Source organism: Thamnophis elegans, chromosome 3 (assembly GCF_009769535.1).
Source record: "Thamnophis elegans isolate rThaEle1 chromosome 3, rThaEle1.pri, whole genome shotgun sequence".
Classification (NCBI taxonomy): Eukaryota; Metazoa; Chordata; class Lepidosauria; order Squamata; family Colubridae; genus Thamnophis; species Thamnophis elegans.
This window is the reverse complement of record NC_045543.1, coordinates 138,921,374-138,948,895: the sequence shown is the minus strand read 5'-3', so window position 1 is coordinate 138,948,895 and position 27,522 is coordinate 138,921,374. Positions and strand designations below refer to the sequence as shown.

Below are 27,522 nucleotides of genomic sequence, written 5' to 3'. Positions count from 1 at the left end.
AGACAATTAGTTCACTTAATTGGTTCGTGACTCTGTGAGACTCCTTGCCAAGCTTTGCAGATATCAGCCTGGCAGCTCTCCAAGCCAGATAAGGTCTGTGACTATAAATCCTCCCTTGAAAGACTTTGCTGGATGTGAATAAGCAGAATTCCCAGTAAATTAATAAAAGGGTTTTTTGTCGGGACCAGGAGTTTGATTCATGCACTGGGTCAGAACAAAAGATTGTTGTAACTTTAAATGTTAAATATATTTATATAAAAGACTACAAGTTTGTTTTAGTGTCTCCAACTTCATCTGGACAGCAGCTGCACAATTCTCTGACATGCCACTTAGTTGGGCACATTAAGAGGGACATCAAAAGAGCCCCAAATGGGTGTCCCCCAGGTAATACTGATGTTACCGGCTAATCCTTTCCACCCGGAAGTGCCTTGGTGCTTCCGACATGAATGTAAAAAAATTAAGATGCCAAGAAATGCAACCCACTTCGACGTGGAATCTTTTTTAGAGAAATCCATCCTGCTTCAAATGAACAAGACCAACATCCCCTATTTACATTCCATATTTTTCGAATATAAGATGCACCTCTTCCCCCCCCCAAAAGAGGCTGAAAATCTGGGTGCATCTTATACACTGAATACAGCATTTTTTGCCTTCCGAAATCCCACCCCTTCACCAAAATGGCCGTGCATAGCTTGTAGGAGGCTCTCAGACAACTCCTGGGGGCTGGGGAGGGCAGAAATGAGCAAAAAAACCGGGCTGTTTTTTGCTCAATTTTGCCCCCTCCTGCCCCCAGGAGCACTCTATAAGCTTCCTAAAGGCTATCCATGATCTTTTTTTTTTTTTGGCAAAAAATGGACCTGTTTTCACAAAAAACGGCAACTTTTGGCTTGTTTTGGGGGGGCCCACCACCCCAGGAGCATTCTACAAGCCTCGTAAGGGCCGAGATAGCGCAGTGGTTAGAGTGCAGTACTGCAGGCTACTTCAGCTGACTGCTAGTTGCAGTTCGGCGGTTCAAATCTCACCGGCTCAAGGTTGACTCAGCCTTCCATCCTTCAGAGGTGGGTAAAATGAGGACCCAGATTGTGGGGGCAATATGCTGACTCTGTAAACCGCTTAGAGAGGGCTAAAAGCCATATGAAGCAGTATATAAGTCTAACTGCTATTGCTAAAGGCTATTCGTGCCCCTTTTTTGAAAAAAACTGGGCAATTTTTGGGAGGTTTGCAGAGTGCAAAAACTTTTTAAATTTGCTTCTTCAAAACCTTGGTGCGTCTTATACTCCGGTGCGTCTTATACTCTGAAAAATACGGTAGCTCTTGCAAGAACAGCTGAATGTTACCCTTAATAAAACCTGTATCTTAAAAACTGCAAAATTCAACTGCAAGCAGCAGAGCAAAGTACGGGCATTCAATTTGACGCTGCCTTTTTCATCGCCTGGCCTCAATCTATCAAGAGCCAATGCAAGAGTCAGATCCAAATTTCCCAATGGCCAGGAAATACAACTGATATCACTCGGATTTCATGACAGCCAAGGAATCATGGCCAAGCTCATTAACCATATAGCGAGATAAATCATTTCAATAGAGAGACTGTGCATTCCTGCCCAGAAGATGCAGCAACAGAACTCACGGTCATAATTCTGGATGTATTTCTAATGAACAATCACAAATCTAAAGTGTAGGAGTCTCAGAATGAGGATATTGTGGATAGGGCCAGAGGAAAGAAAAGACCTCCCCATATTATAAACAGAACAAACATCCTTCTCAACTGCTGGAATAATATTCTGGAGGAGAAGCTGTTCAGGGAAAGAGAGATCCTGAGGTTGCGAACATATTTCAGTATGGAGCTTTCATTTACAGTCTTAAATGGGCCGATTCCAAGCATACTGGAATAGCACCATTAGATCCAGTTCATTTTGTACCCTGTACTTTTAATCTTGCTTGCTACAAAAGACAGCACGGCACCAGTTTACTGAAACGCATCTGAGGGCATGGCAGCACTCTTTCTAAAGCGCCAGTTCTCCAGTATTTTTGTAGAAAATAAAATAAAATAAACAGCTGGTTAGAGTATTGGACCACTATACAATTTTTTTAATCATTCGCTCTTCTGTTCCTGCAAGTATCCAATTCTGTCATCTCCATGTGAAAATCATATAGTTTAGCATCTTTTTCATATCTAGATTGCGTCTGCAATTGTGGGTACCAAACCATGTCAATCCCTTGTTCTTCTAATTCTTGCTTCTTTTTAAATTTCCCCCTTTTCTGTCAAAATATTTTTGTATCTAACAATTTTCCCATATTAATAATATTTGGATGTATTTGGTCGAAAGCCAAGCTGGTATCTTCACATCGTATTTTCCTCTAACTTTCTCCCATATTAATAATAAAGCATTTCTTATATAATGTCCTTGAAAGTAACTATATGTAAGGTGAGCACATAGGTAAAATTGGAATGTATCGGAGGGGAAACAATAACTGTAAAGATTCACCGATATGTAACTGCTGTAAGATGGAATTTTTAGTTCCTGTGTTGTTTTAAATTACCTGTTTGTTTTTGTTGATGTGTTTAAGTGTTTAAAATTAAAAGTTTTAAAAAAAGAGTATTGGACCACTTTCATTTATAATCTTTCTCAAACATTAATATTAATTTCTGTTCTGTGCTCAACAGTAATCCATTACATCCATTTTCCCTTCCTGGCTTCAACGGTGTTTGTAAATCCATCGTTTTATTTCTCACAAAGGAAGGCAAATTCTAGTTATCAAATTCTGAAGCTGCTCGTCTCCCTGACATCATCCCTATGTAGAAGTGACATGAAAAGCAATTGCTACTTTAGAATGAAGCACAGAGGCAAGATAGGATGTAAAGTAAGAAGTGGGAATCTGCAACAAAACAATGAAATGCAATTGTTGATGTGGGATCATGACGGCAAACCTATGGCACGCATGTGGCACCCAGAGCCCTCTTTGCGGGCACACCAGCCCAGATCCACTGTGCATGCACATGCGCCTCCCGGTGGCCCGCTTGTCTCCGGGTCTGCTGCAAGATGTGGCACATGTGAAGAACACGCTTGCACATGCACGGGGGTAAGGCGCATGCACAGGGGGCACTCGCATTGCATTTGGGGGGTTGCACGCATGCACGGTGCTCCCACACCACGTTCTGGGCATGCACTGACTTGGGAGCCAGAACAGGGTGCAGGGGCAATGTGTGAGCCCCCCTCCCCCCCGTGCCCCATTTTGGGATTGGAAAGCCTCCTGAACCAACCTGGAAGCCAAAAATGGGTGAGGGGGGAGGCACGGGCATGTGCAGGGGATGCACACACACGCACATGGGGGTGGAGTGCATGTGCAGGAGTGCTTGCATTGCATTTTGGGGTTTGCGTGCATGTGCTTGCACTGTGGGCACTTGGCACCAAAAAGGTTAACCATCACTGATGTAAGGGATAACCAGGCTCAGCCTGAGGGAGGGGTTTAGTCCCTCTGCATGCAAGCAAGAGATCTAAGTCCAGTCCACCTTGAATGTCTCTCTTATCTCCTGCTCATTTCCCTTGACTGTTAGTTGGTCGGATTCTTGTAGAGAGCTTGCAATAAATCTTTATATCCATTTGAACTGCCTGAATCCCCTGATTTCCCAGTGCTTGACATTAGATCCTTAAAGGATTTTCTTTAATCATTCTGAATTTGATTTTCAAAACATTTTTGAACCAGGGTGCAAAACTCACTGTTCCTCTAAAAGTATATTAACACTTTCTAAGGGTCCTTTAGGGGTAGACCTTGACTTATGACCAGAACTTGCTAAACAAGGTAGTTCTTAAGTGAGTTGCACCAAATTTTTTGGCGTGGTTTTGCCAAGTGAATTGCTTTAGATGTTAAGTGAATTACATGATTGTTAAACAAATCTGGCTTCCTCCATTGACTTTGCTTTTCAGAAGCCACGTGGGAAGGTCGGCAAAGGCGATCACGTGACCTTGGGATGCCACAACTGTCATAAACACATGCCAGTTGTCAAGCACCGAATTTTTTTCTCACGTGACCATGGGTCGTAAGTGTGAGAACTAGTTATCAGTCACTTTTTTCATCACCACTGTAACTTCAAACGATTGCTAAACAAATGGTTGTAAGTCAAGGTTGCCTTTATTAATATTTACAACCTCAACTCACTAAGGAAAATAAATAATTAAAATGTCAGCTGTTGTGGGTACTTATCCCCAATTGCTCTCCTTCCATAATAACTACGGGTGATATTATGAATTCTCTCTCCTTCCACTCAGACAACCTTAGAAGGGAATTCAGGACTAGGGAGAACATGTTGAAATGTCAGAACAAAGCAAAGTTTCATTTCCTTTAATTTTTAGACGCATTCTTAAATATAGGATGGGGTGTTCTTTCACTACAACATGTGGTTCAATCTGTAAACCCAGAAGCAGTGAGTTCGGTGATTGCATGTTTCGTGTGCGCCTGCGCCTGATGTGCAATGCGTGTGTCTGCAACATTACCAAAATGTATTTTCCATGTTACTTCTTGGGGAGTAACACATCTGAGGCACGACAATCCGCTTTGCTGCGCTAATCAGCTGAGAGGATTACAGGTAAGTAAAACGCAAGCACGGTTGGGCAGGCCAATCTGATTGTCGGAGCTATTAGTTAGCCCAAACAGATCCGAACCGGCTGAATCTCACCCTTGCCCACAATACACATTTTAATTTTTTCCAGACATGCCAATGATAAGTCAAAATCAATTCTGGCTTTACCTGAGATTTCTGGCTTTCGGTATCTTTCTTTTCCAGCTGAGTCTTCAATTTTCTTCTCTCCTGTTCAAGTTCCCGCACTCTCTTCTGAAGTTTTAGGAAGAGGCTCATGTCCATGGCTGCCTTCTCCAAGCCAATTTCCTAAGGAGGAATAGGAATAGCTAACCATAGGAAAGAAGGGTAAAGCGACAGAGAAGACACCAGCTCTCTGGAAGCTTGGGAAATGTAGTTACTCTACTGAGAATCATTGAGAAGCACCTACAAATAAGCAGAACTCATTTGAGAAGGAATATGAACTTCTGTTCTCTTTTGCAAAATGGGACTTGGAGTAAGAATAGTTGTGTATCTTTGAAGAGACAGTTTATATGTATCTAGATAGTTCAATTCTTTTCGGCTAAACAGTCCAAATGCACCTTTCTCCAAACGAATTAAACAGGTGATTAGGACAGCATTTCCAATATGGGGAAGTCTTCCATACCTGTTTGTATCCTCTATAACAGGGCTGTCAAATTCCTGGTCGGCGGCCCAGATGCGTCACATGCTGGCTGGGGAATTCTGTGGTTTGAAGTCCGGACATCTTCAAGTTGCCAAGGTTGAGAAACACTGTCTTATACCATAGTTGCGAAGGTTGGAAAACAAAAATCTAGTGCAAGGGGCCAAACTGGATTGGCTAAGGAATTCTGGGAGTTAAAGCCCACTAGTGTTAAAGTTTGGAGCCTCCTGGTTTAGTGGGTCCCACGAAGAATGTCTTTTCTGCTGTGGCATCCACCTTTTGGCACATCAGTTCCCGATCAAACTTGCCCCAGTCCAGCTGGGCTTTCATAAAGCATTAAAAGTAGCTTTGCTATCAATCCTGGGGCCTCGATAGTGTGGCTGAACCTGCTTTTTGTTTGTATTGATTTTGAAGTGATTATTCTTGGGTGTCATTTTTGCACCACATTATGTTATTTATGTTTTTAATTATTGGTTATGCTTTCATTGCGTTTTAAAACAAGGTTGTATGTGAGACGAGTGGCCATATTAAATTAATTAAGTGGGTGGGAAATGGATTCTCTAAGCAACCGCAAGGCAGAATTTCACAGTTTCAAGGCCAGGTTTGACAAGAGAACCAAAACATGGAGGAACTCTTTAAGTAATTTTAACTCACACAAGCTTCCTGCGTGCAACTTCAACTGTAGAAGCTTTTTAAAAGCTCTAAGATATATTGGAATTTGACACTTGAATGCCTTGTGTGCAAACATTGCAAGAAAAGAACCTATAACTCTTTGGAAAAGCGAAGCTATGTAAATATATCCCGAGCAAACGCTGGCCTTTCTTTTAAAAGCATTATGGCTTATTGTGCTCTATGTACGGCCTTAAATCTCTAGGAAAAGCATTCGTTTAAAGAAGCAATCCTGCATAATTGTCTAATTAAAAACAAAACAAAACCAGGAGGAAGGTTTCTCTCAATGCAAAGCTGAGGTTGCAACGCTTGCTGCGCCAGTATTTTATCTTCTGTTCAATTGAAAAGCTTAATAACGGCCCTTTTAAATCGTCATAGTTGGTTCAAATTAGATTTCTTCACCTTTCCATCTTAACCGTTGGGTGAGAAATGGGAGGGCTTGTAGTTCAGCAGATAAGAGGTCACCAGAGATAACATGGATGGCAAACACATTTATTTTACCTCTGCAGAAGGAATTTTGTTTTATTTCTAACTAGCTGATAACCTGGCGTAGCCCGGGTATGTATTTATCCCAATTCTGTATTAGAGGGAGCCCCCTTGTGGAGTACTGTGAAGCCGTTACCATGGCAATACCCCTGTGCTGCACAGTAGAAGCCATTTTAAGGCACAACAGGCTGTATCTTAACAGAACTTGTATCCAAAATGCACACTATCACTGTCAAAAGTACTGTGACTTGGCACTATCGATATAATTAAGTCCTTTTCATTTCAGCAGCCCAGGCGTTCCTGAGTTACACTGGAACACACACACATGGACACACACACTGAGGGGTGTTAAGGGTGTCTTACCCCCACAGTATTTGTTTCCAGAGAGTAAGTCATCTGTGTACCACGTTTGGTTGAAATTGCTCGAGGCGTTCCAGAGTTATGCTGGAACATAAACACACACACGGCCCTTTTTATATTTCCAATTTCATACCTCTATTTGTTGTATTGCATCTTCCGTATCTCCTATCTCAGATGTAGAAATGGATGGGTAGTTGGAATCCGATTCCAAGCTGCTTTGGTTTGAGGGGTTTCTTCTGTGTCCTGGGCTTTGCTATCCAAAGGGGAAAACAAAGGTGTTAGATGGACTCAGAACTCAGACAGGCCAATTAGTACTGTAACACAGATTGGTTTTAAAAATGAGACACAGACATTTTATGAATGAATAAATCTGTGTGCTGGGAATACAGGTAGTCGTCGACTTACAACAGTTCGTTTAGTGACCGTTCAAAGTTACAACAGCACTGAAAAAAGTGACATAACTATTTTTCAGTTATGACCTTTACAGCATCCCCAATGATCAAAATTCAGATACTTAGCTACTGACTCATATTTATGACGGCTGAAGTGTCCCGTGGTCATATGATCCCTTTTGGCAACCTTTTTCATAAGCAAAGTCAATGAGGAATCCAGAGTCACTTAACAACTGGGTTACTAACTTATCAACTGCAGTGATTCACTTAACAACTGTGACAGGAAAGGTCACAAAATGGGGCAAAACTCACTTGAGAAGTATCTCACTTAACAGCATAAAAGTTGGGTTCAATTGTGGTCATAAGTCGAGGATACTGCGACTTGACAATTATGCACCTGTCCTGTCATAAACTCACCTCCTTCAGACAATGACATCTGTTTTGGTGTACTATTTTGATTGTGGAAAAGGACAGTATATATTTCCAAGTTAAAATGATTCTCTACAGTTACCGTATTTTTCAGAGTATAAGACGCACCTTTCTCCCTCAAAAAAGAGGCTGAAAATCTGGGTGCGACTTATACACTGAATACAGCATTTTTGGCCTCCTGAAACCCCGCCCCCTTCAACAAAACAGCAGTGCATAGCTTTTAGGAGGCTTTCAGAGTGCTCCTGGGGGCTGGGGAGGGCAGAAATGAGCGAAAAATGGTCTGGTTTTTGCTCAATTTTGCCCCCCCCCCAGCTTCCAGGAGCACTCTATAAGCTTCCTAAAGGCTATTCATGACTTTAAAAAAAACCGGGCCATTTTTGGAAGGTTTGCAGATTGCAAAAACTTTTTCAAAAAATTTGCCTCTGCAAAACTTTGGTGCATCTTATACTCTGGTGCGTCTTATACTCTGAAAAATATGGTATATCTTGAGTATATGTATGGTGGATATATTCATGCACCAACCATCCATAACCAGGTAGCCCTTAGACCTTGGATGATCTTTGTCTACTCAAGGCCCGCTGTTATCTGGATGTCAACTGGGTCTCTTCCCAATTGTGGGATCCTTGCCTTCTGCTCAGGGGCTCCAGTCTTAGCTGCACCATTAAAATTCCCTGAAAACAGAGAACCCAGAGAAATCCTGGACCAGCAAAAAAGATGCAATTTGGAGGTTGGGTATTATCAGCTGTCAGCTGATACATCGGGTGCAAGAAAAACAATTGTCCAGTTGATCTCTCTTGAGATTGCGACCGTTTCTACTTAGACATAATGGCAGGAGTTCTTTTTTATTTTATTTTAGGAGACAACATTGTTAACATTGCGGTAGGCTGATGAGAAGTCACTTGGCTAATGCACAAAACCCACATCAGAGGACACGTTGACACTTGTATTCCACATGGGCCTCCTATCATCATCCAAGCATCACGGCAGATGAAACTGTGACCAAGGAAGTCCCCAGTGATAGAGTGTCAGGCATTAAGATGCTTAATTTACTATATCTAGAAGATGGTTCAAATGTATTTATAGCAGCAGAGGATAAAGGCATGAAGCCTCTTGTCTACACACCGCTCATATTCCTCACGTAGGCTGTGGCTGTAATTAAAATCTAAATTAGAGCTCAGCTGAAATGACCTTTTAAAATTCTTCACCGAATTTGGAAGCAGAGACTTTGGGCAGATAATTTCTATGAATCTACCCAGAAAAAAGCTGTCTTAAGAATCGTTTAAAGGAATGAAGCCACCTTACCACCACCATGCAGAAGGGGGGGAAAAGTCAAATCAAACTGGCAAAGGATTTTCTTGACGCTTTTGAATGGAGACAGTAGCACATGGATGAGAAGAAGGAGCTGCTGGTCTGGCTATTGAATCCGAACAGGGGATCACCAGATGTTTGCTAAAGCACTTGGTGGTCTCCAAAGGGAAAGTGGAAGACCAAATACTGTAAGTCAGGGTAAAGGCCATGAGTGCCATGGTGATGTCTCACCATGAGAAGATGGTCAAGAGTGGCCTTGCAGTTCAGCTGTGCTGTCACAAGGGCATATGAACTGCCTTGGCTGATGGCCAGGACTCTTGTGGGCAGATGAAATCAACATTTTGATTAGCTGAACCAATCAAACCAAGATGAAGGCAGCATTTTGAGTTGCCAGTCCACAGCTGTTAAGGTTAGATCATATGGGTATGTCTAGTTTGATGAAAAGAAGGACTAGGGGAGACATGATAGCAGTCTTCCAATGTCTCAGGGGTTGCCACAAAGAAGAGGGAGTCAAACTATTCTCCAGGGCACCTGAGAGTAGAACAAGAAGCAATGGGTGGAAACTAATCAAGGAGAGAAGCAACTTAGAACTGAGGAGAAATTTTCTGACAGTCAGAACAATTAATCAGTGGAACAGAAGTTGCCTCCAGAAGTTGTGAATGCCCCAACACTGGAAGTCTTAAGATGTTGGATAGCCATTTGTCTGAAACTGTATAGGGTTTCCTGCCTAGGCAGCGGGTTGGATTAGAAGACCTCCAAGGTCCCTTCCAACTCTGCTATTGTATATTGTATATAAAGCAGGAGTGTCCAGCAGCCAGCAGAGCTGGCAGCAGAATCGGACAGTGAGGCGTGTGGGGAGGAACATGGGCCAGTCCTGGAGTCTAGGGAAGGCTTGGACGAGGGCTCTGCGTCGGAGGCAGAGATGGGACCAGGGCTGTCTTACAGTTTTCAGTTGACAGTGAGCTTACCCAAGATAACAGAATACTATCTATAGGCATCTCATTATGACATTAAGGTAAAAGTACTTTCCCATTACCTTGATGAGAGTCATCTCATCACTCATATTCTCGAATCGCTGCTCCAGCCTGGAATATTCCTGCACAAGGTTCTGGTAACGGGCTCTCTCCTCATCAAGCTCCTTCTTCATCAGGTTTTCTTCAACTGCATTTTTGGCAAATTCATCTTATAAAAAAATAAGGAAGAATTTTGAAGGGCACTGAAATCAGTGAATTACCCTCTCGGATATGGAGAGTAACCTGTGGATTTAGCTTTTAACCAGACAGCATGTATACTGGTAATGCTCACTGCAATCCAGTGAGTTCCTCAAATCGTACAAAATTGATTACATATATGCTTCCATCATACGTGTACCACAGTATTTAGTGTTCCTTCTATATAAGTTTATTACTGTTATCCATATGCTGCATGCCATACGCTAAATAAAATAACTCCAGAATGGAAATAAACTAGTTAGTGCTCTTAAAATGAACCTTCTGTCAGCTTATATTCTTAGGCACAGGGTCTACTTTGCTAACATTATAAATAACTTAGAACGGGGGTCCCCAACCCCAGGCCGTGGCCTGTTTGAAACCGGGCCAAGGGAGAGATGGGCAAGAGCTCCTCCACTTGCGTGAATGGCGGGCATGCGCTCGTGCACATGGAGCTCCACTTTTCAGAGTGGAGAGTGCTTGCACTCTCCGTGCAAAGCTCCACGTGCATGAGTGGAGGGTGCTTGCACTCCCACGTGAAACTCTATTCGCACAAATGGAGCTTCATCCGCAAGCAGGAGCACCTTGTTTGTTTGTTTGTTTATTATTTATTTATTTATTTATTTGTCTTGTATGCCGCCCACTCCCGGAGGACTCCGGGTGGCTCACAAAAGACAAGGGAGAGAGGGGAACGAGACAAAGACAACATATTAAAAACAAAACGAACATTCACAATTTCCGTGGAGGTAAATGCTTCTCAGCTCCCCCCAGCCTGCTGGAACATCCAGGACTTGGTGGCTTTGCGGAAGGCCGGGAGGGAAGTAAGGGTCCGGATCTCAACAGGGAGCTCGTTCCAGTGGGCCGGAGCTGCAACAGAGAAGGCTCTCCCTCGGGAAGTTGCCAGCCGACATTGGCTGACAGATGGAATCCGGAGGAGACCCAACCTGTGAGATCTAATTGGTCTGAGAGAGGTAATCGGCAGGAGGCAGTCTCTCAGGTACCCAGGTCCGATGCCATGTAGGGCTTTATAGGTAGCAACCAGCACCTTGAAGCGGATTCGGAGACTAATAGATAGCCAGTGCACCTTCCACTTATGCTAGTGGCACTTTACATGTGAGGGCGCAAGCACCTTCCGCTCAAGTGTGAAGCTCCATTCATGCTAATGGAGGGCATGCGTGCTTGCTGCTGACACAAATGAAGGTGTGCATATGTGCGTATGCGCCTGCCACTCACACACACACACACCCTGCCGGGCCAGGCTGCCAAGCTGGAAAGGTTGAGGACTCCTGATATTAGAACATTTATAGCCCACCCAGAGTCACTTTATTGGTAAAATGGGTGGCCTATAAATTTAATAAATAACTATGCTCCAGAGCCTCTTCACCAACAGAGCAGTAACCTATAATCAGAACTATTAAAAAATAGTCCAACAAAGACTTTTAAGAGGCCAGTTAATTAGGTACACTTTTTAATGTGGTCATTTTTCAATTACCCTGTTTAAAAAAAAGGAAGAGGCCATCTTTGTTCAGTATTATTGATTTTCGCATTGTATAAATTACCTCTAAAGTAGAAAGGAACACTTCCACATCCTTCCCCTACAATGGACAAATTAACTGCAAAGTTCAACTAATATTGATTTGGTCAGTTGAGTTAATTGATGTCTAAATGAAGCCTCTTTTCTTCTAGCCAATTTTCAGACTACAATGCTTCAATAAAGCAACATCAAATGCTTACATTTCAGACTCGTTTTGGTTTTTCACTTTTCTCTCTTTTCACTTTTCACTTTTAACGTTTAACTTGGTTTTGTGTTAAACTGATACTGTACTGGGTTGTCCCCATATTTCCTGAATAGGCTGAAGGCATTCGGGTTTGAACATTGCTGTTTTTAAAAACACCTGCCGACTTTCCAAGGTAGTTTCAAGACAAAGGATCTGTTGCAGGGGTTCGGAGGGGTACGGGAGAACCTCTGGCTAAGATTCTGTGCAGTTTGGAAAACACCCAAATTCCACTACTGGCTGGCCCTGCCCACCCCACCCCACCGCTTCCAGGAGTCCCCGTTTTGGATGCAATTAAGTGCAGGGTACACACGGAGGCTTGGGGTGGGGGGCAAAAACAGGCGGACCAGAAGTTTGAGAAGGCTGGGAACGTGCCTGTTTCTGGCCTCCAGAGGGTCTCTGGAGCCCAGGGAGGGCAAACATGCCCCCCTGCCATGGTGCAGGAGGCCAACTAGGCCATGCCCACCATGACCACGCCCACCCAGCAACCAGGCAGAGAACTTCTTGCTAAAATGTTTGAAGCCCACTCCTGATCTGTTTGGACATTTCATTCCATAAGATTCCCTCCCCAGGACTCCAGTGATTAAATCAGTTTATAGTTACAATCATCCACCTTCAACGGAAAAATTTCAAGCAATACGTTTCAGACAGAGAAAAAGACAACCTGTATGAAATTTACTACAATGATAATTATTTACAGTGGAGCCAAGGAGAAAGGACTCATAAACACATATTGGGGGAAAAACACAAACCCTTTTGTTTATTTATCAGTATGAATAAAGCCATCTGCTCCTTCTGCCTACCTTCTGACTGGCCCAATATCTTGTTGTTCAGTGCCTCTTTTTCTTCCTTCAGAAGGACATTTTCTTCTTCTAAGTCGGATATCCTCTGAGGAGAATACAAAGAAACCAAGTTAACATCCACAATGTTGGCCAATTGGAGGCCACGGTACGCTGCAGACAGATTCTGTGTTTCCCCTTGGCTGGCTTTTGTAGCAAAACCGGTTATTTCCTCCTTCCTTTATTAAAACAACGATAGTTGCTGCTCTGTGGGTATGCCAGTCTGTTGTTTTCAGTGATACGTTAAAGTGGAACGCAACACAAAATCAGCAAATGTTGATAGTGCAGGTACTACCATCAACAAGTATAATTACTCTCAAGAAGAATTACAAGAGTTCATTTAAAGACTGCTGAAAGTTACATTGGCACTGAAAAAAGTGACTTATTTTTTCACACTGATGACTGGCCACTGAAGTATCCTCACAGTCATGCGATCAAATTTCGGAAGCTTGGCAACTGACACATATTTATGATGGTTGCAGTGTGTTATGGACCGCAATTGGAGCGGGCAGCAGATTCGGACAGTGAGGAGGTTGGGGAGGAACATGGGCCAGTCCTGGAGTCTGGGGAAGGCTCTGTGTCGGAGGCAGAGAGGGGGCCAGGGCCATCCGACAGTTATCAGCTGCCTTGGAGTCAGATATTAGTGAGGCAGACGAACAGCTGGAGCCTGTTCCCAGTGTGCGCAGAGTTGCCAGACGAAGGGAACAGCTAAGGAACAGGGGTCGACTTGGGAGTAAGGCCACAGGTGGACGATGAATGGCCCCACCCATAGGGAATAAAAGAGGAGCAAAAGGGGAGTGGAGTTTGCAGGAGACAATTAGTTCGCTTAATCGGTTCGTGACTCTCCGAGACTCCTTGCCAAGTTTTGCAGATATTGGCCTGGCAGCTTTCCAAGCCAGATAAGGTCTGTGACTGTAAATCCTCCTTGAAAGATGTTGCTGGATGTGAATGAGAGTAATTCCCAGTAAATTAATAAAAGGATATTTTTCATCGGGACAAGGAGTTTGCTTCATGCTCTTGGAAAGCCTCAGTCAGAACAGTGTGTCCCGGGATCAAGTGATCACCTGTGTGACCTTCTGACAAGCCAATGGACAAGCCAGATTCACTTAACAGTCGTTTTACTAACTTAGCAACTGCAGTGATTCACTTAACAACTGTGGCAAGAAAGGTCATAAAATGGGGCAAAATTCACTTAACAAATGTTTTGCTTAGCAACAGAAATGTTGGGTTCAGTTGTGGTCATGAGTCACAAGTTAAAGCTTATTAGAAGACTCAAGGCTAAAGCATATAAAGAACAGTTTCTGGAACTGAGTATGTATAGTCTGATGAAAAGAAGGACTAGGGGAGACATGATAGCAGTCTTCCAATATCTCAGGGGCTGCCACAAAGAAGAGGGAATCAAACTATTCTCCAAAGCACCTGAAGGGCAGGACAAGAAGCAATGGGTAGAAACTAATCAAGGAGAGAAGCGACTTAGAACTTAGGAGAAATTTCCTGACAGTTAGAACCATTAACCAATGGAACAGAAGTTGCCTCCAGAAGTTGTGGGTGCTCCAACACTGGAAGAGTTCAAGTAGAGATTGAACAACCATTTGTCTGAAGTGATGTAGGGTTTCCTACCTAAGCAGGGGGTTGGACTAGAAGACCTCCAAGGTCCCTTCTAACTCTGTCGTTCTATTTGTATTATATGTATCTAAACCTATGTTTGAGATAGTGAGATGTTGTAATTAAATTCCAAGAGATCATGTAATTAAATTCCAAGAGAGCCGAGGTGGCGCAGTGGTTAGGGTGCAGTACTGCAGGCCACTTCAGCTGACTGTTATCTGCATTTCAGCAGTTCTAATCTCACTGGCTCAAGGTTGACTCAGCCTTCCATCCTTCCGAGGTGGGGGAAATGAGGTCCCAGACTGTGGGGGGCGATATGCTGACTCTGTAAACCGCTTAGAGAGGGCTGAAAGCCCTATGAAGCGGTATATAAGCCTAACTGCTATTGCTATTGTCCTAGAATTAGGACAGGAGATAGATTAGTTAGTTGGATAGTTTATTGTCCTAGAGTTACATGTGATAGATTAGCTGATCTTTGGTAAAACCCATCCACAGCTATTAATGAAAAGGTCAATAGTTGTGGATCGATTTTCATAAAGATCAACCAACCTGTAATTCTAGAACAACATGATGGCAACTTTAGAGCAACATTCTGTGTCATAAGGTTTAAAAGTTTTCTTTAAAAATCTTTTTTTCCTTATATACAATATAATGCACTTTTACTTTGTTCATACAACAAAACTGTAACCACATATTTCAAGTTTTCCTTGGCATATGAGTCAATGAGGGGGAAGATTTACTCATGGCAGAAAGATTTAAAATTGTTACATTGATAAACTATTAATACACCCCATCAGCTACAAGAATGAATTCATTATAGTTTACCAGATGAGCTATTCATCTCTCATTTTCACTCAAAATGGGCAGTCAGGCAGGGGGAAAAAATGAAAGTTAGTAAAAGAAATATAATTAATTTTTAAAAGGACGTGAAAAGCATAATGAAGCATACATCAAACAAAACGCCATCATAAACATTGCGGTTGTTTAGAAATAGCAACGCACGCCACACGCAGGAACATTTAATGAAGACTTCTGTGCAACTCAAAAGCCTGCATACCTTCAAATATCCTCCCTATTTTTTTTTCTTTCTCAGGAATAATTGCTGCTTAGGATTACAAACTTTCTGAGAATCAGCCCTACCTTCTCTACGAAGCCAACCATCCTCGATGCAAAACAAGTCTTGTACAGCATGAATCATTTATCATCTTTGTGGGTTATCTCTGCATCACAATTATTTCAAGTCTCTCCACCAACCAGAAAATGTAATGGCACTGGTTTATCCCAAAGGTGCTTTTTCAAGAGGCAACTGGACTTTCTGGTTTTTCCTTGAAGATGTTTTACTTCTCATCCAAAACGGTTCTTCGGCTCTGAAATTCCCAGAAATTCAACTCCGAAACAGAGCTGAAGAAGCTTCTTGGATGAGAAGCAAAATGTCTTCAAGAAAAAAATCAGAAAGTCCAGTTGCCTTTTGAAAAAAAAAAAAAAACACCTTTGGGACAACCATGACCTGGATGACTGAGAATCTCCATAGACACAGATTTTAGGATATTGTTAATGCTGGTCTGGGGGTAAATACAGAATCTTGAAAATTTTAAGACTAAATTCCCAAACTCAGAGTGAGTCTTACCAAGGCATTATAAAGTGGCATTAGCACCTCACGAGATCTTGATTCTATCCCTCTGTTTATACAGCCTAGAACTCTCTGAGCTTGGTTGTTTTCTTGCAGACGTTTCATTACCAAATTAGGTAACCTCATCAGGACTAGCACTGATGAGGTTACCTAGTTAGGGTAACGAAACGTCTGCAAGAAAACAACCAAGCTCAGAGAGTTTGAGTTTGAGTTTATTGGTCTTGTATGCCGCCCACTCCCGAAGGACTCTGGGCGGCTTACAATAAAGAGCCGAGGTGGTGCAGTGGTTAGGGTGCAGTACTGCAGGCCACTTCAGCTAACTGTTATCTGCAGTTCAGCGGTTCTAATCTCACCGGCTCAAGGTTGACTCAGCCTTCCATCCTTCCGAGGTGGGTGAAATGAGGACCCAGACTGTGGGGGCGATATGCTGACTCTGTAAACCGCTTAGAGAGGGCTGAAAGCCCTATGAAGCGGTATATAAGTCTAACTGCTATTGCTATTGCTATAAACAAGGGAAGGGGATAAATAAACAAAAACAACACTTTAAAATACGCAACATTCACAGTTTCTGTGGGGCTGGATATTTCACAAGCCCCCCGGCCTGCTGGAGCAGCCAGGACTTGGTGGCTTTGCGGAAGGCCGGGAGAGTAGTAAGGGTCCGGATCTCCACAGGGAGGTCGTTCCAAAGGGCTGGAGCTGCAACAGAGAAGGCTCTCCCCCGGGGAGTCGCCAGCCGACATTGGCTGGCAGATGGAATCTGGAGGAGACCTAACCTGTGAGATCTAATCGGTCTATGGGAGGTAATCGGCAGGAAGCGGTCTCTCAGGAGAGCACCAAGGACCTCTAAGTGGCCCACTACAATTTGACTGCCCTAAATTGCTTTGGACAATTCATTTTAGTGCAAGCGATATTATTCCGTTACATGGGGATGCACAGGACCACAGGCTGACACTCCAAATTTTATTGTGCATAACAAAAACTGCAGCCCACTGAAGAATAAGTTTAATTTGGGGAAACTGCTACTCAGATTATCTGAGGATTTTGAGCAATTATCAAAAGAAGGCTTTTGTGCCTCCGTATCATAAAGTTTTGCGGTTGTTGTAAAAGTAGCAATTTAATGCATCTGTACAGTTGTCTAGTTTTTAATGTAGGTTCATACATTTTCCCTCACTTTTCTCAGCATGGGAACTCTGCCGAGGCACTTTATCAGTAATTACACATGACGTTAAAAGCAAGAAAATGGAAGGGAGGAAGCAGTGGGAAGAAACTTTCAGAATGAAAGAGGTTCAAGCTGCTTTGTAATGAATTACTCAATGTGCTAAAAAAAAACAGAAGGGAAAGGCGAAAGAGAACTCCCCGGGAAACAACAAAAGGAGAGCAGCTTTTTTAATGCCAGTGCACAGCTAGATGGCACCACCTTGATGATATTGGCTGATCTCAAAAAACAACATGAGATCCGGTGCTTGAAACAACATCAAAGTTGTTAGGCGCCAGGAAGGGAGACCACCAAGAAATTCCATTCTTAAGCTATTCAAAGTTAAATGCAATAGTTTAAACCCCCATTTATGACTTAGCTTGTATGGCATCCAAATGAATGTTGATTTCCCCCCTTCCCCCAATAAATCATGGTTAAATAAACCATGGCTTGTCCCTATTATGCCCACAGTCATTATGATACAGAAGGCTTGCAACTCCTCGCAGAGGATTTACCTTTTGGAGCACCTGCTTCTCTTTGGCATACGTGTCTTCGACAATCTTCCGCTCCCCGTGAGCCTTCTCCAGGGCCAACCGGAGAGAATCGATTTCTTCCTGCAAGCTCACGAGCTGGTTCCTGTCTCCCTTCTTCTGCTGATGGCGTTCAAATTCCTTCTTCAGCTTTTCAATCTCTATGTAATGAGCAGAGGCTGCCGTGGAGAGCTGCTCACTGAGAGACTTGTGTTCTTTGTTCTGCAGAGGAAGGGGTAGCAGGAAAAGAGTGAACTCACCGCTCGCCACTTCAGAGAATCAAATTAAATTGTAAAATTAAATGGTAAAGGCTGCCGTTTTAAAAATAACTAGACCATCCGCGCCCTGTTGATATGTTTCAGAGGTATTTCCGTACCTAAACAGGGAAACAGAATGAACATGAGTGATCAAAAAAAGCAGGGGGAGCAGGAGTGACTTCCGACTTCCTGCTGGCTTCCCCAGTGAGTTTTCTTGTGGGAATCTGGCAGGGAGCATCAGAAATCTCCTTTCCTCCCCTTTCCAGCACCAGGTAAGTATGCTGAATTGGGGAAGCTGCTGCAGGATTGGAGAAGGAACAAGGGATTGCGTGAATGGCTTGGAAACTGTCATGGAATGTTGAAAATAAAAACCACACGATCGCAGCAGTAGCCTAGCAGCTAGTAGCACTGAATCACCCACAACTTCCCCATCGTTTATTCCCTTGGAATTATGGGTCCTGGATTATGAACATATTCTATGAGGTACCTTGATTCAAAAACTGTTGCCCTATGGTGCACTATTTCTCCCAGTTAGGGTCATGACAACGAGAGTTTTAGTAGTATATAGATAGACTGCTTGTGTCAGTTTCCAAAGTTAACCATTACCCTCCAATTTTCACAATACAGTGAAATTGTAATGCAGTTATAATTTCCAGAAATATTCATATTACCCTGTTCCAATTACATTAATTAAGAATTTTATGGTAAAACATACATTAAATTTACCTTATAGAGCCAGCATGATGCACATTTTAATGAACGAGGTATATTAGAAATTATACAAACTCTAGTTCTTGAATGATTATGTCATGATAGAAGTATTTATCACAAAGTTACTAAAAAAAACCCGCACAGTGAAATTGCAATTTAAAGACTTTTCTCTGTTGCATTAACCAATCAATTATGGTTTGGAAAGTTCTTAAGGTAAGAAAGCTTTTTGTTTACAAATTGTTAGTTTGTTTCCAAACTTAAAATACACACAAAAAACCAAAACACCTAACGAACATCGGATTTGATTTGATTTGATTTATTCAGTTTGTATGCCGTCCTATAACCCGAGAGACTCAGGGCAGCTAACAATCAAAAAGAGAGGGGGGGTACAGAATAAAAATAAAAAGACAAACACATTTAAAAAACCACAACAGTCATAACCTCGGATGGGGCTGGAAAATTCAACAGCCCCAAGCCTGCCGGCACAGCCAGGTCTTAAGTGCTTTGCGGAAAGCCGGAAGGGTGGTGAGGGTCCGGATATCAACGGGGAGATTGGATACTAATACCATAAAAAAGCTTAATTTTAACTCCACACTGAAGGAAAACAGGACGAAGCATAAATAGGAAGATATGTTTTTACACTAGTTTGCATACCAAAAGCTTTGCAGATGTTTGTGTACCCAGGTTGTGTGACTGCCAGCAGTGAGAACGCAATGGCAATCTGGAGATGGCAACAGAAGCACACATTCTAAATCCTGACTGGTCCTCCACCATGGCCTCAAACTGCTGATGACTGTAGCAAGAGTAGGTTCCGGCAGGCACTACCGCCATTTTGCTCATGGGCGTGCTTTGTGCACGTGCTTGATATGTGCTGCACGCACATGCACAGTACAATAAAAATTGCTCTGCACATGTGCAGAAGCAAAAAACAAGATGGCGGGATCTACAGCACTGCCCAGAGAACTGGTTCGGGGGTGTGGCATGCCTGGGTTGCCAAACCACTACCGGTTCAGTCGAACCGATCCAAACCTGTAGGAACCACGGGACTGTAGTTGATATTGTTACTTTATCTTTCTTCTACTGTGTTTCCCCGAAAATACAACCTGTCCTGAAACTAATGTCTTGCCACATTTTTTGCGTGGGCAAAAATATAAGCCCACCCCCGAAAATAAGCTCCCTGGACACACACACCCCTCTGGCCAGGCAGAGCACTGCTCACCAACCTAGCGGTATCCCAAAGGCGCCAAGCCACAGGACCCGGAGGGAAAGGCACTCATGTTGCTTTGCGCCTTCGGGATACCGCTAGATTGGGGAGTGGTGTTCTGCCTGGCCGGAGGGGGGAGTTGCTGGTGGCTGCTCCCTTGTGAGCGGGCTTCCCAAGTGCCGGACACAGCCTCAGGGGCGAAGTAGCAATGAGGTGACCATGCTCACAAGCAGCCGCCCAGCAAACCCCCTCTCCAGCCAGGCAGAGCGCCTTTCACTGACCTAGAGCATAACTTCTTCTCCGGCTTCCAAATTCCAAAACTCGGCTGCCGAGTCTTCCAGCAGCGGCCACTCTAGGAGTACGCTCTATGGTTGCGGGCCGGCTGCCAGATAGAGAGTCTTCTGGACAGAGAGAGCTCCAGCAGCCAGCCCACAACCATAGAGCGCACTCCTAGAGCGGCCGCTGCTGGAAGACTCGGCAGCCAACTTTTGGAGTTTGGAAGCCAGAGAAGAAGTTATGCTCGGAGTGTGGCAGGGATGGAACAGGCACTCACGCAACCCCCTTCTCCAGCCGGGCAGAGCTCCATGCACTGACCTAGGGGGTATCCCGAATGTGCCAAGCCGCAGGAGCTGGAGGGCGGGCAGAGCGCCACGTGGCTTGGCGCCTTAGGGATGCCCCCTAGTTCAGTGAATGGCACTCTGCTCGGCTGGAGAGGGGGTTTGCCGGGCGGCTGCTCATGAGCGTGGTCACCTCATGGTTGCTTCGTCCCTGAGGCTATGCCCGGCTCTTCAGGAGCCAGTTCACAAGGGAGAAGCTGCCGAACAACCCCAAAACAATAAGCCCCCCTTCTATAATAAGCCCAAGGCCATATTTCATGGGGCAAAAGAAAATAAGACCCTGTCTTATTTTCGGGGAAACATGGTAAGACTTAATTCACTAAACTGGGGTGAGCAACTATTTTTTCCCAGGGGCCGCGTGAGAAATTGGGACCATTGTGGAGCGCCGAACCAATAGGCCTATGAAGATGCATAGGCCCACACGCATACATATATGAAAAGTGGTGGTCAGGGAAGCAGTTGCCTTCAAAATAAAAGCGATGCCATTGTATTACATGCTTGGTGTACACTTAATTTATATTTGATTTCTAATTTCCAATTGTCCTCACGTGGGCCAGACAGGGACAATCTAAGGTTGGATATGGCCCAGAGGCTGTAAAATGCTCTGGTCTGCATTAAACAGTCTATGTTGAATTAGAATATCATTCCTGCTTCTGAAAGGCATATAAAAGTTTAGAAAGATTAATAGACATGCATTTCTAAATTAAAGTCCAAGTCAAAACATTGCCCTAAATGAAACCGTCAGGTATACAGGCAGAGTTTAAAACAATCTTCGTAAGAGGCTCTTTTCAAAGCAATGAAATGAAGGAAACAGAAACCTGGGAGAAAAATGTTCACTGGCAATGCCTGTGATACAAATCTATCTACCTCCACAAACCCATTTTTATCTTCTCAAATCTTTTTATATTGTGGAGTTCTCAGTTTGATTATTCACTTAAGAGATGTTTCACTACCCAACTAGATAACATCATCAGCCAGCAAAACTCAAAGAGCACCAAGAATTCCAGAGTTCAACTATGAACTATGTGCATTCTCTTCGATTAAAAGCTATACTGGTATCATTTCATTTTATAGGTTATTAATTTATAAGTTGGTTAACAGGCCACAGTATTTATTTCATAGGTGATATAAAAATAATATACCCTGCTTCCCCCAAAATAAGCCATGGGATAATAAACCCAATCGGGCTTTTGAGCGCATGCGCTAAAATAAGCCCTCCCCTGAAAATAAGCCACCCCCCAAATATTGCAACACAGCAGCAGCCATGAAGTGACCACACTCGCCGCCTCCTGCACCTCAAAAATAATAAGACCTCCCTGAAAATATGGCCAAGCGCTTATTTTGGGGGACAAAAGAAAATAAGTCCCTGTCTTATTTTCAGGGAAACACGGTACATGCATCCTCTTCTATTAAAAGCTATATTGGTATCATTTCATTTTATAACTTACTAATTTAAAGTTGGTTAACATAATTTATTTGATAGGTGATATAAAAATAATATAATTATTCCCAAATATATTAGATGTGTAGCTATGTCTATACATCTACACAGGTGTGAAAGTAAACTATTCCATGCCATCACATTTATGACTTGTATTTTAATATATATACATTTCACTGATTTTATATAACATTAGATATAACCTGGCATTGCCCGGGTATTTATTTATATGGGGAAAATGTCCGGACCAAACGTAATTTCTAATTTTGGATTTTCCCCCTTACCAAAGGAAGTCCCCTTGTTGAATACTGTGAAGCCATTATCGTGGCAATTCCACTGTGCTGTAAAGTAGAAGCCATTTTAAGGCACAATAGGTTTCTTAACAGAACATACACACCGAGGGATGTTAGGGTATCTTACCCCCACAGTATTGTTTCCAGACAGTAAATCATCTGTGTACCAAGTTTGGTTGAAATTGAAATCTATATATAGATTTTGGGAGCCAACCAAAATAAAAATCATACCAGTTTATGTCAAGAACCTGGAAGATAACTACCAAAAAAAAGCAGACTAATTTTATAGCTATGAGAATATTTCTTAATTCTTTACAGAAATAAATCAGTGCATCTGTGCATGTCATTTGAAACTACTATAAGAATTAAACAAATGGTAAAGAGGCCTTTTAAATTTCTCAAAAAGGAAAACTCCAGGAATTCTGTGACGCTAGAAGTGAAAATCTAGACATTTTGATTCTGTACATGAAAAACCTTACAGACTCACATCGTAAGAATTCAAAATCTTTGAAGTCCTGTTCTTTGTAAAAATGCCCTCACAAGCAACTTTCTGCAGCTCATTTCCACCCTTAAAACAAACCCTTTATTAAAATGGTCCTTTGAAGTACTGAAAATATTAATGGAATAAGCAACAGAAAGTTTCTCCCAGATGACTGTGTTTTGGGATGAAACCATAGCAAACAAGCATCAGATGCTCAGGTCCCAAACTTGACATTGATGTGAGGTATCAGGCAAGAAGGTAAATTTAGAAGTTCAAACAAAGAAGGATTTCTCACAAATGTATTATTTAGTCTAAGACAGTCTCCGTGGTCATGTGGCCGGCATGATTAAACACCAAAAGCGCATGGAACACTGCTACTTTCCCACCAAAGGTGGTCCCTATTTTTCTACTTGCATTTTTACATGCTTTCGAACTGCTAGGTTGGCAGAATCTGGGACAAGGAACGGGAGCTCACTCTGTTACGCGGCGCTAGGGATTCGAACTGCCAAACTGCCAACCTTTTTAATTGACAAGCTAAGCGTCTTAGCCACTGAGCCACCACATTGTAGAGCTGGACAATATTCTGTGGATACAGAGGCAAACAAAATGGAGGCCACCACTAGCAAATAGTTCCAGGCAGAACACTGGGGAGACATGGGTTGACACAACAGAGCAAGACCGGGTGGGATTTTACCTGTTCATCTATCTTTCTCTGTAGTTGCACAACTTTGTTCTCCATGCCAATGTTGAGTCTCTTCAAGTGCTCGGCTGACCGGGCCTCGATCTTCAGAGCTTTCAGCTCTTGCTTGGCTTTCATGCGCCTGAAATAGCACTGGATCATCACAGCCGCACATCTGAACTTGGTGAAATTCTTCCGAGCCAGCCAAGCTCGAGTATATTTCTGGAGGACGATGGCCTTGTACTCCATAAGTATCTTAAAAGCGCATGAACACATAGCAACATACAGAAGACAGGGAAGAAATATGGTAGCATACGTCAACGTTGCTGAACACCATCTAGGACATTCTAGTTCTCATTGATCATTCTCTAATGATAAATACGAATCTGGATTTTTTCAACAGAGCATAATCAAAAAGTGCTTAATGAAAAGTGTTTAGGGACTAGGGGAGACATGATAGCAGTGTTCCAATATCTCAGGGGTTGCCACAAAGAAGAGGGAGTCAAACTATTCTCCAAGGCACCTGAGTATAGAAGAAGCAGCAATGGGTGGAAACTAATCAAGGAGAGAAGCAACTTAGAACTGAGGAGAAATTTCCTGACAGTTAGAACAATTAATCAGTGGAACAACTTGCCTCCAGAAGTTGTGAATGCTCCAACACTGGAAGTTTTTAAGAAGATATTGAATAGCCATTTGTCTGGAACGGTACAGAGTTTCCTGCCTAGGCAGGTGGTTGGACTAGAAGATCTCCAAGGTCTCTTCCAACTCTGCTATTGTATTGTATTGCTTATAATGACTCCCAATGTTTTCAGTGAGGGCCATCCTGATTAAGATTAAGACCACACCTCTAGAGGATATACAGCTTTTGAAAGTCTCAATTTTTGAGTATCAAAGGCATCAGAAAGTTGATATACAAGAGCTGTTCTTAATTTAGTGCTCTCTTGATGTCTTCCAACTTCCATAATCCCCCGCTTGTATTATAACTGGTTATGAGAGTTGAAATTCAATACATCATGAACAGCACCACCGTGGGAAGAAAATTTCCCACCACAAAATTTCACAAGTGGTCCGTGGGAACAATTCAGGCATCTACTTAGAGAAGGTTGATGACCATCGTTCATCAGCAAGCAATGCTTTATTGTTTGGCCATCTGATCTTCTGCACTTGGTGATGAGGAAGAAATGGCACTGAAATATTATTTTTGACCTTAGGAGTCCATTCAGCTGTCTAAGAAGTCACCAAATCTCCAAATATTTGTAACATTCATTATGGTGCCTAGGTCAACATTACATCATCAACTTAAGCAGTGCTGGGATTCAGCCAGTTCTCACCACTTCGGGAGAACCGGTTGTTAACTTTCTGAGCAGTTTGGTGAACTGGTTGCTGGAAGAAATCATTAGGGCAGAGAATCGGTCGTTAAATTATTTGAATCCCACCATTGAACTTAAGGCTAGGAGGTTATAAAATGTGCAAAAATGGAAACAGGCCCATTACGGAGTTTCTCTGTCCCAGGATATTCCTGCTGCGAAGTATAAATTGGTGAATTAAATCACATATGAATATATATTGGGTATTAAGTTTACAAGGACATCTTTGTGTTACTAGAACCCTGAGATCAATAAAATGGGGTATCAGATTAAAAAATGGCCCATAACTTGTAAGCCATATAAACACAAATCTGTATGAGAACCGGTTGTTAACTTTCTGAGCAGTTTGGTGAACTGGTTGCTGGAAGAAATCATTAGGGCAGAGAATCGGTCGTTAAATTATTTGAATCCCACCATTGAACTTAAGGCTAGGAGGTTATAAAATGTGCAAAAATGGAAACAGGCACATTACCGAGTTTCTCTGTCCCAGGATATTCCTGCTGCGAAGTACAAATTGGTGAATTAAATCACATATGAATATGTATTGGGTATTAAGTTTGCAAGGACATCTTTGTGTTACTAGAACCCTGAGATCAATAAAACGGGGTATCAGATTAAAAAATGGCCCATAACTTGTAAGCCATATAAACACAAATCTGTATTTGGTTTGCCATAAGTCCAAAGTTTTAATATTCACTATATAAATCAACACACTCCATTTTAGCTAAACGTGCTTTGAAAATGTATTCTGAACAGTTCGTTTGTGGCTGAACATATCAAACCATTCCAAAAATAAGGTTAAATCCATACATCATCTTTACACTGACTACAGGTATGGATATTATATAGAAATATGGGTCAATGTTTCAGTTGTGCTACTATTAAAACAAGGAACCAGTAAGCAATTTAATCTATTAAAAATAGTCCAGTGATTTGTCTCGGTAGAACCGTGATCTATTTTTTCTACCATCTTCACATTACATTCAACTGGATCTGTTCCAATAAAGTAATTGTATTAAAATTAAGTGTGTGGTATTATTCACGCAACAGTTTCTAGCTCGACAGGAATATGAGGAATGCAAATGTACAATATTTGTGGCAATTGTGAACAGTGAATAGCCATTAACATGTACGCACTTCTGTAGTGGCCAAATGATCAAAAATTGATATAGCTCCAAAATGAATACTCAGCAGTTCATTATTATGTCCCTATAAGCACAAAGGTGGGATAAAATCGAATAAACAATAGAATCCATACACTACTAAAAAGCAGCGGTTAAAATGTTAGTTTAAGACAGTGACCTTAGCAACTTTAAGACTTGTGTCCCAAAGGTGCTTTTTCAAAATGAAACTGGACTTTTTCTTTGTTTTCCCTTGGAAACATTTTGCTTTTCATCCAAGAAGCTTCTTCAGTTCTGAAGAACTAAAGTTCAAAAAGCGAAACATCTTCAAGGAAAAACAAGGAAAGTCCAGTTGCCTTTTGAAAAAGCACCTTTGGGACAATCATGGCCTTGGATGACTGAGAATGTCCATAGACATTTAAGATAGGGATGAAATTCAGCAGGTTCTGACAGGTTCTGGAGAATTGGTAGCAGAAATTTTGAATAGTTCAGAGAACCGGCCAATACCACCTCTGGCTGGCCCCAGAAGGGGGTGGGAATTGAGATTTTGCAGTATCCTTCCCCTGCCATGCCCACCAAGCCACCCCCACAGAATCAGTAGTAAAAAAATTTGAATTTCACCACTGATTTAAAGCTTGTGGACTTCAACTTCTAGAATTCCCCAGCCAGCATGGCTGGCTAGGAAATTCTGGGAGTTGAAGCCCACAATTCTTAAAAGTTGCCAAGGTTAGACACCCTGGTTTAAGACTAATGACAATAGCAAACTCAGAGACACTTCTGATAGCATCTCTCAGGCTCAGAAAGTGTGAAGTTTCTTCTCTCTAGCCTGATGTTAGATAATCTTTCCATTTTGCCCTGAAGTTCTTCTCCGTGTGGCTTCATTAAGCTAGCCCTCTTAAGAACTGGAGAAAAATTGCCTCTGTCTGTGTAGCTTAAACATTGAAATATCTACAGTTTATGCTTCTGTACTCTGAAAGTGAGTCAAGTTCTGAGTCGGGGGGGGGGGGGAACCATTTGGAGAGAAAAGACCTAGCTATAACAATCAAAAAATGTTGGCAAGATTAACCCCCACATAGAATGAGTTAGTGAAGAAACAGAGGGTATCAATGAAACATAAGTGACATACACTAACGGGTTATGCCTTTAAATAGGTAAAGATGAAATATTATTATGTAGTCCAGGAATTTCTTCCTGTTAGGTAATTATTAAATAATGCCAAAAGTAAAGGGAAGACAAGGCTAAAAGTTATGGGACAATAGTGCCTCGCTAAGTTAACATTTGAGCTTTCCTATATATATTACTAACTGGATACCTGTGCTTTGCAATGAATCTATGTGATCGGGCTATGCAGAAGAAATTCAGATCACAATCTGTTGGCTCAATGATGGTTGGTGATCGAAACACATAAGGGAATATCGCTCCCGCCGCCTTGAGTCCAGAAGCTGTTCCAAAGATGGAAGGCGTAGACATTTTGGTGAGATACCAATGTTTAGTACTGTAAGGAGCTCCAGACCGCTCCTGAGTGAAGGAGTGGAACATCTGCCAGTTTGAACTGAGGTAACGGAATGTGAGGCAACTGGCAATTGGAACAGAGTTCTTTTCAGGTGGGGAGGGGGAGTAGAATGTCTAACTCCTTAGCATCAGAGCATATTAATTACTGTATAAGAAATACTAATGATCTGATGATC

The 27,522-nt window shown here is 42.4% G+C and overlaps 1 protein-coding gene across 2 annotated transcripts in view; it reads right to left on the bottom strand.

The window, feature by feature from the left end:
• LOC116505911 (unconventional myosin-Vb-like) overlaps positions 1 to 27,522 on the bottom strand; it is a 228,911-nt gene that overhangs the window by 54,182 nt on the left and 147,207 nt on the right. For both annotated transcript variants that reach the window (XM_032213404.1, XM_032213405.1), the window contains 6 exons: positions 23,362 to 23,601; positions 17,649 to 17,885; positions 12,668 to 12,752; positions 9,918 to 10,063; positions 6,886 to 7,005; positions 4,748 to 4,885 (listed from right to left, as the gene is read on the bottom strand). In XM_032213404.1, the coding sequence (XP_032069295.1) occupies positions 4,748 to 4,885; positions 6,886 to 7,005; positions 9,918 to 10,063; positions 12,668 to 12,752; positions 17,649 to 17,885; positions 23,362 to 23,601 (966 nt within the window). The remainder of the gene's footprint in view (positions 1 to 4,747; positions 4,886 to 6,885; positions 7,006 to 9,917; positions 10,064 to 12,667; positions 12,753 to 17,648; positions 17,886 to 23,361; positions 23,602 to 27,522) is intronic.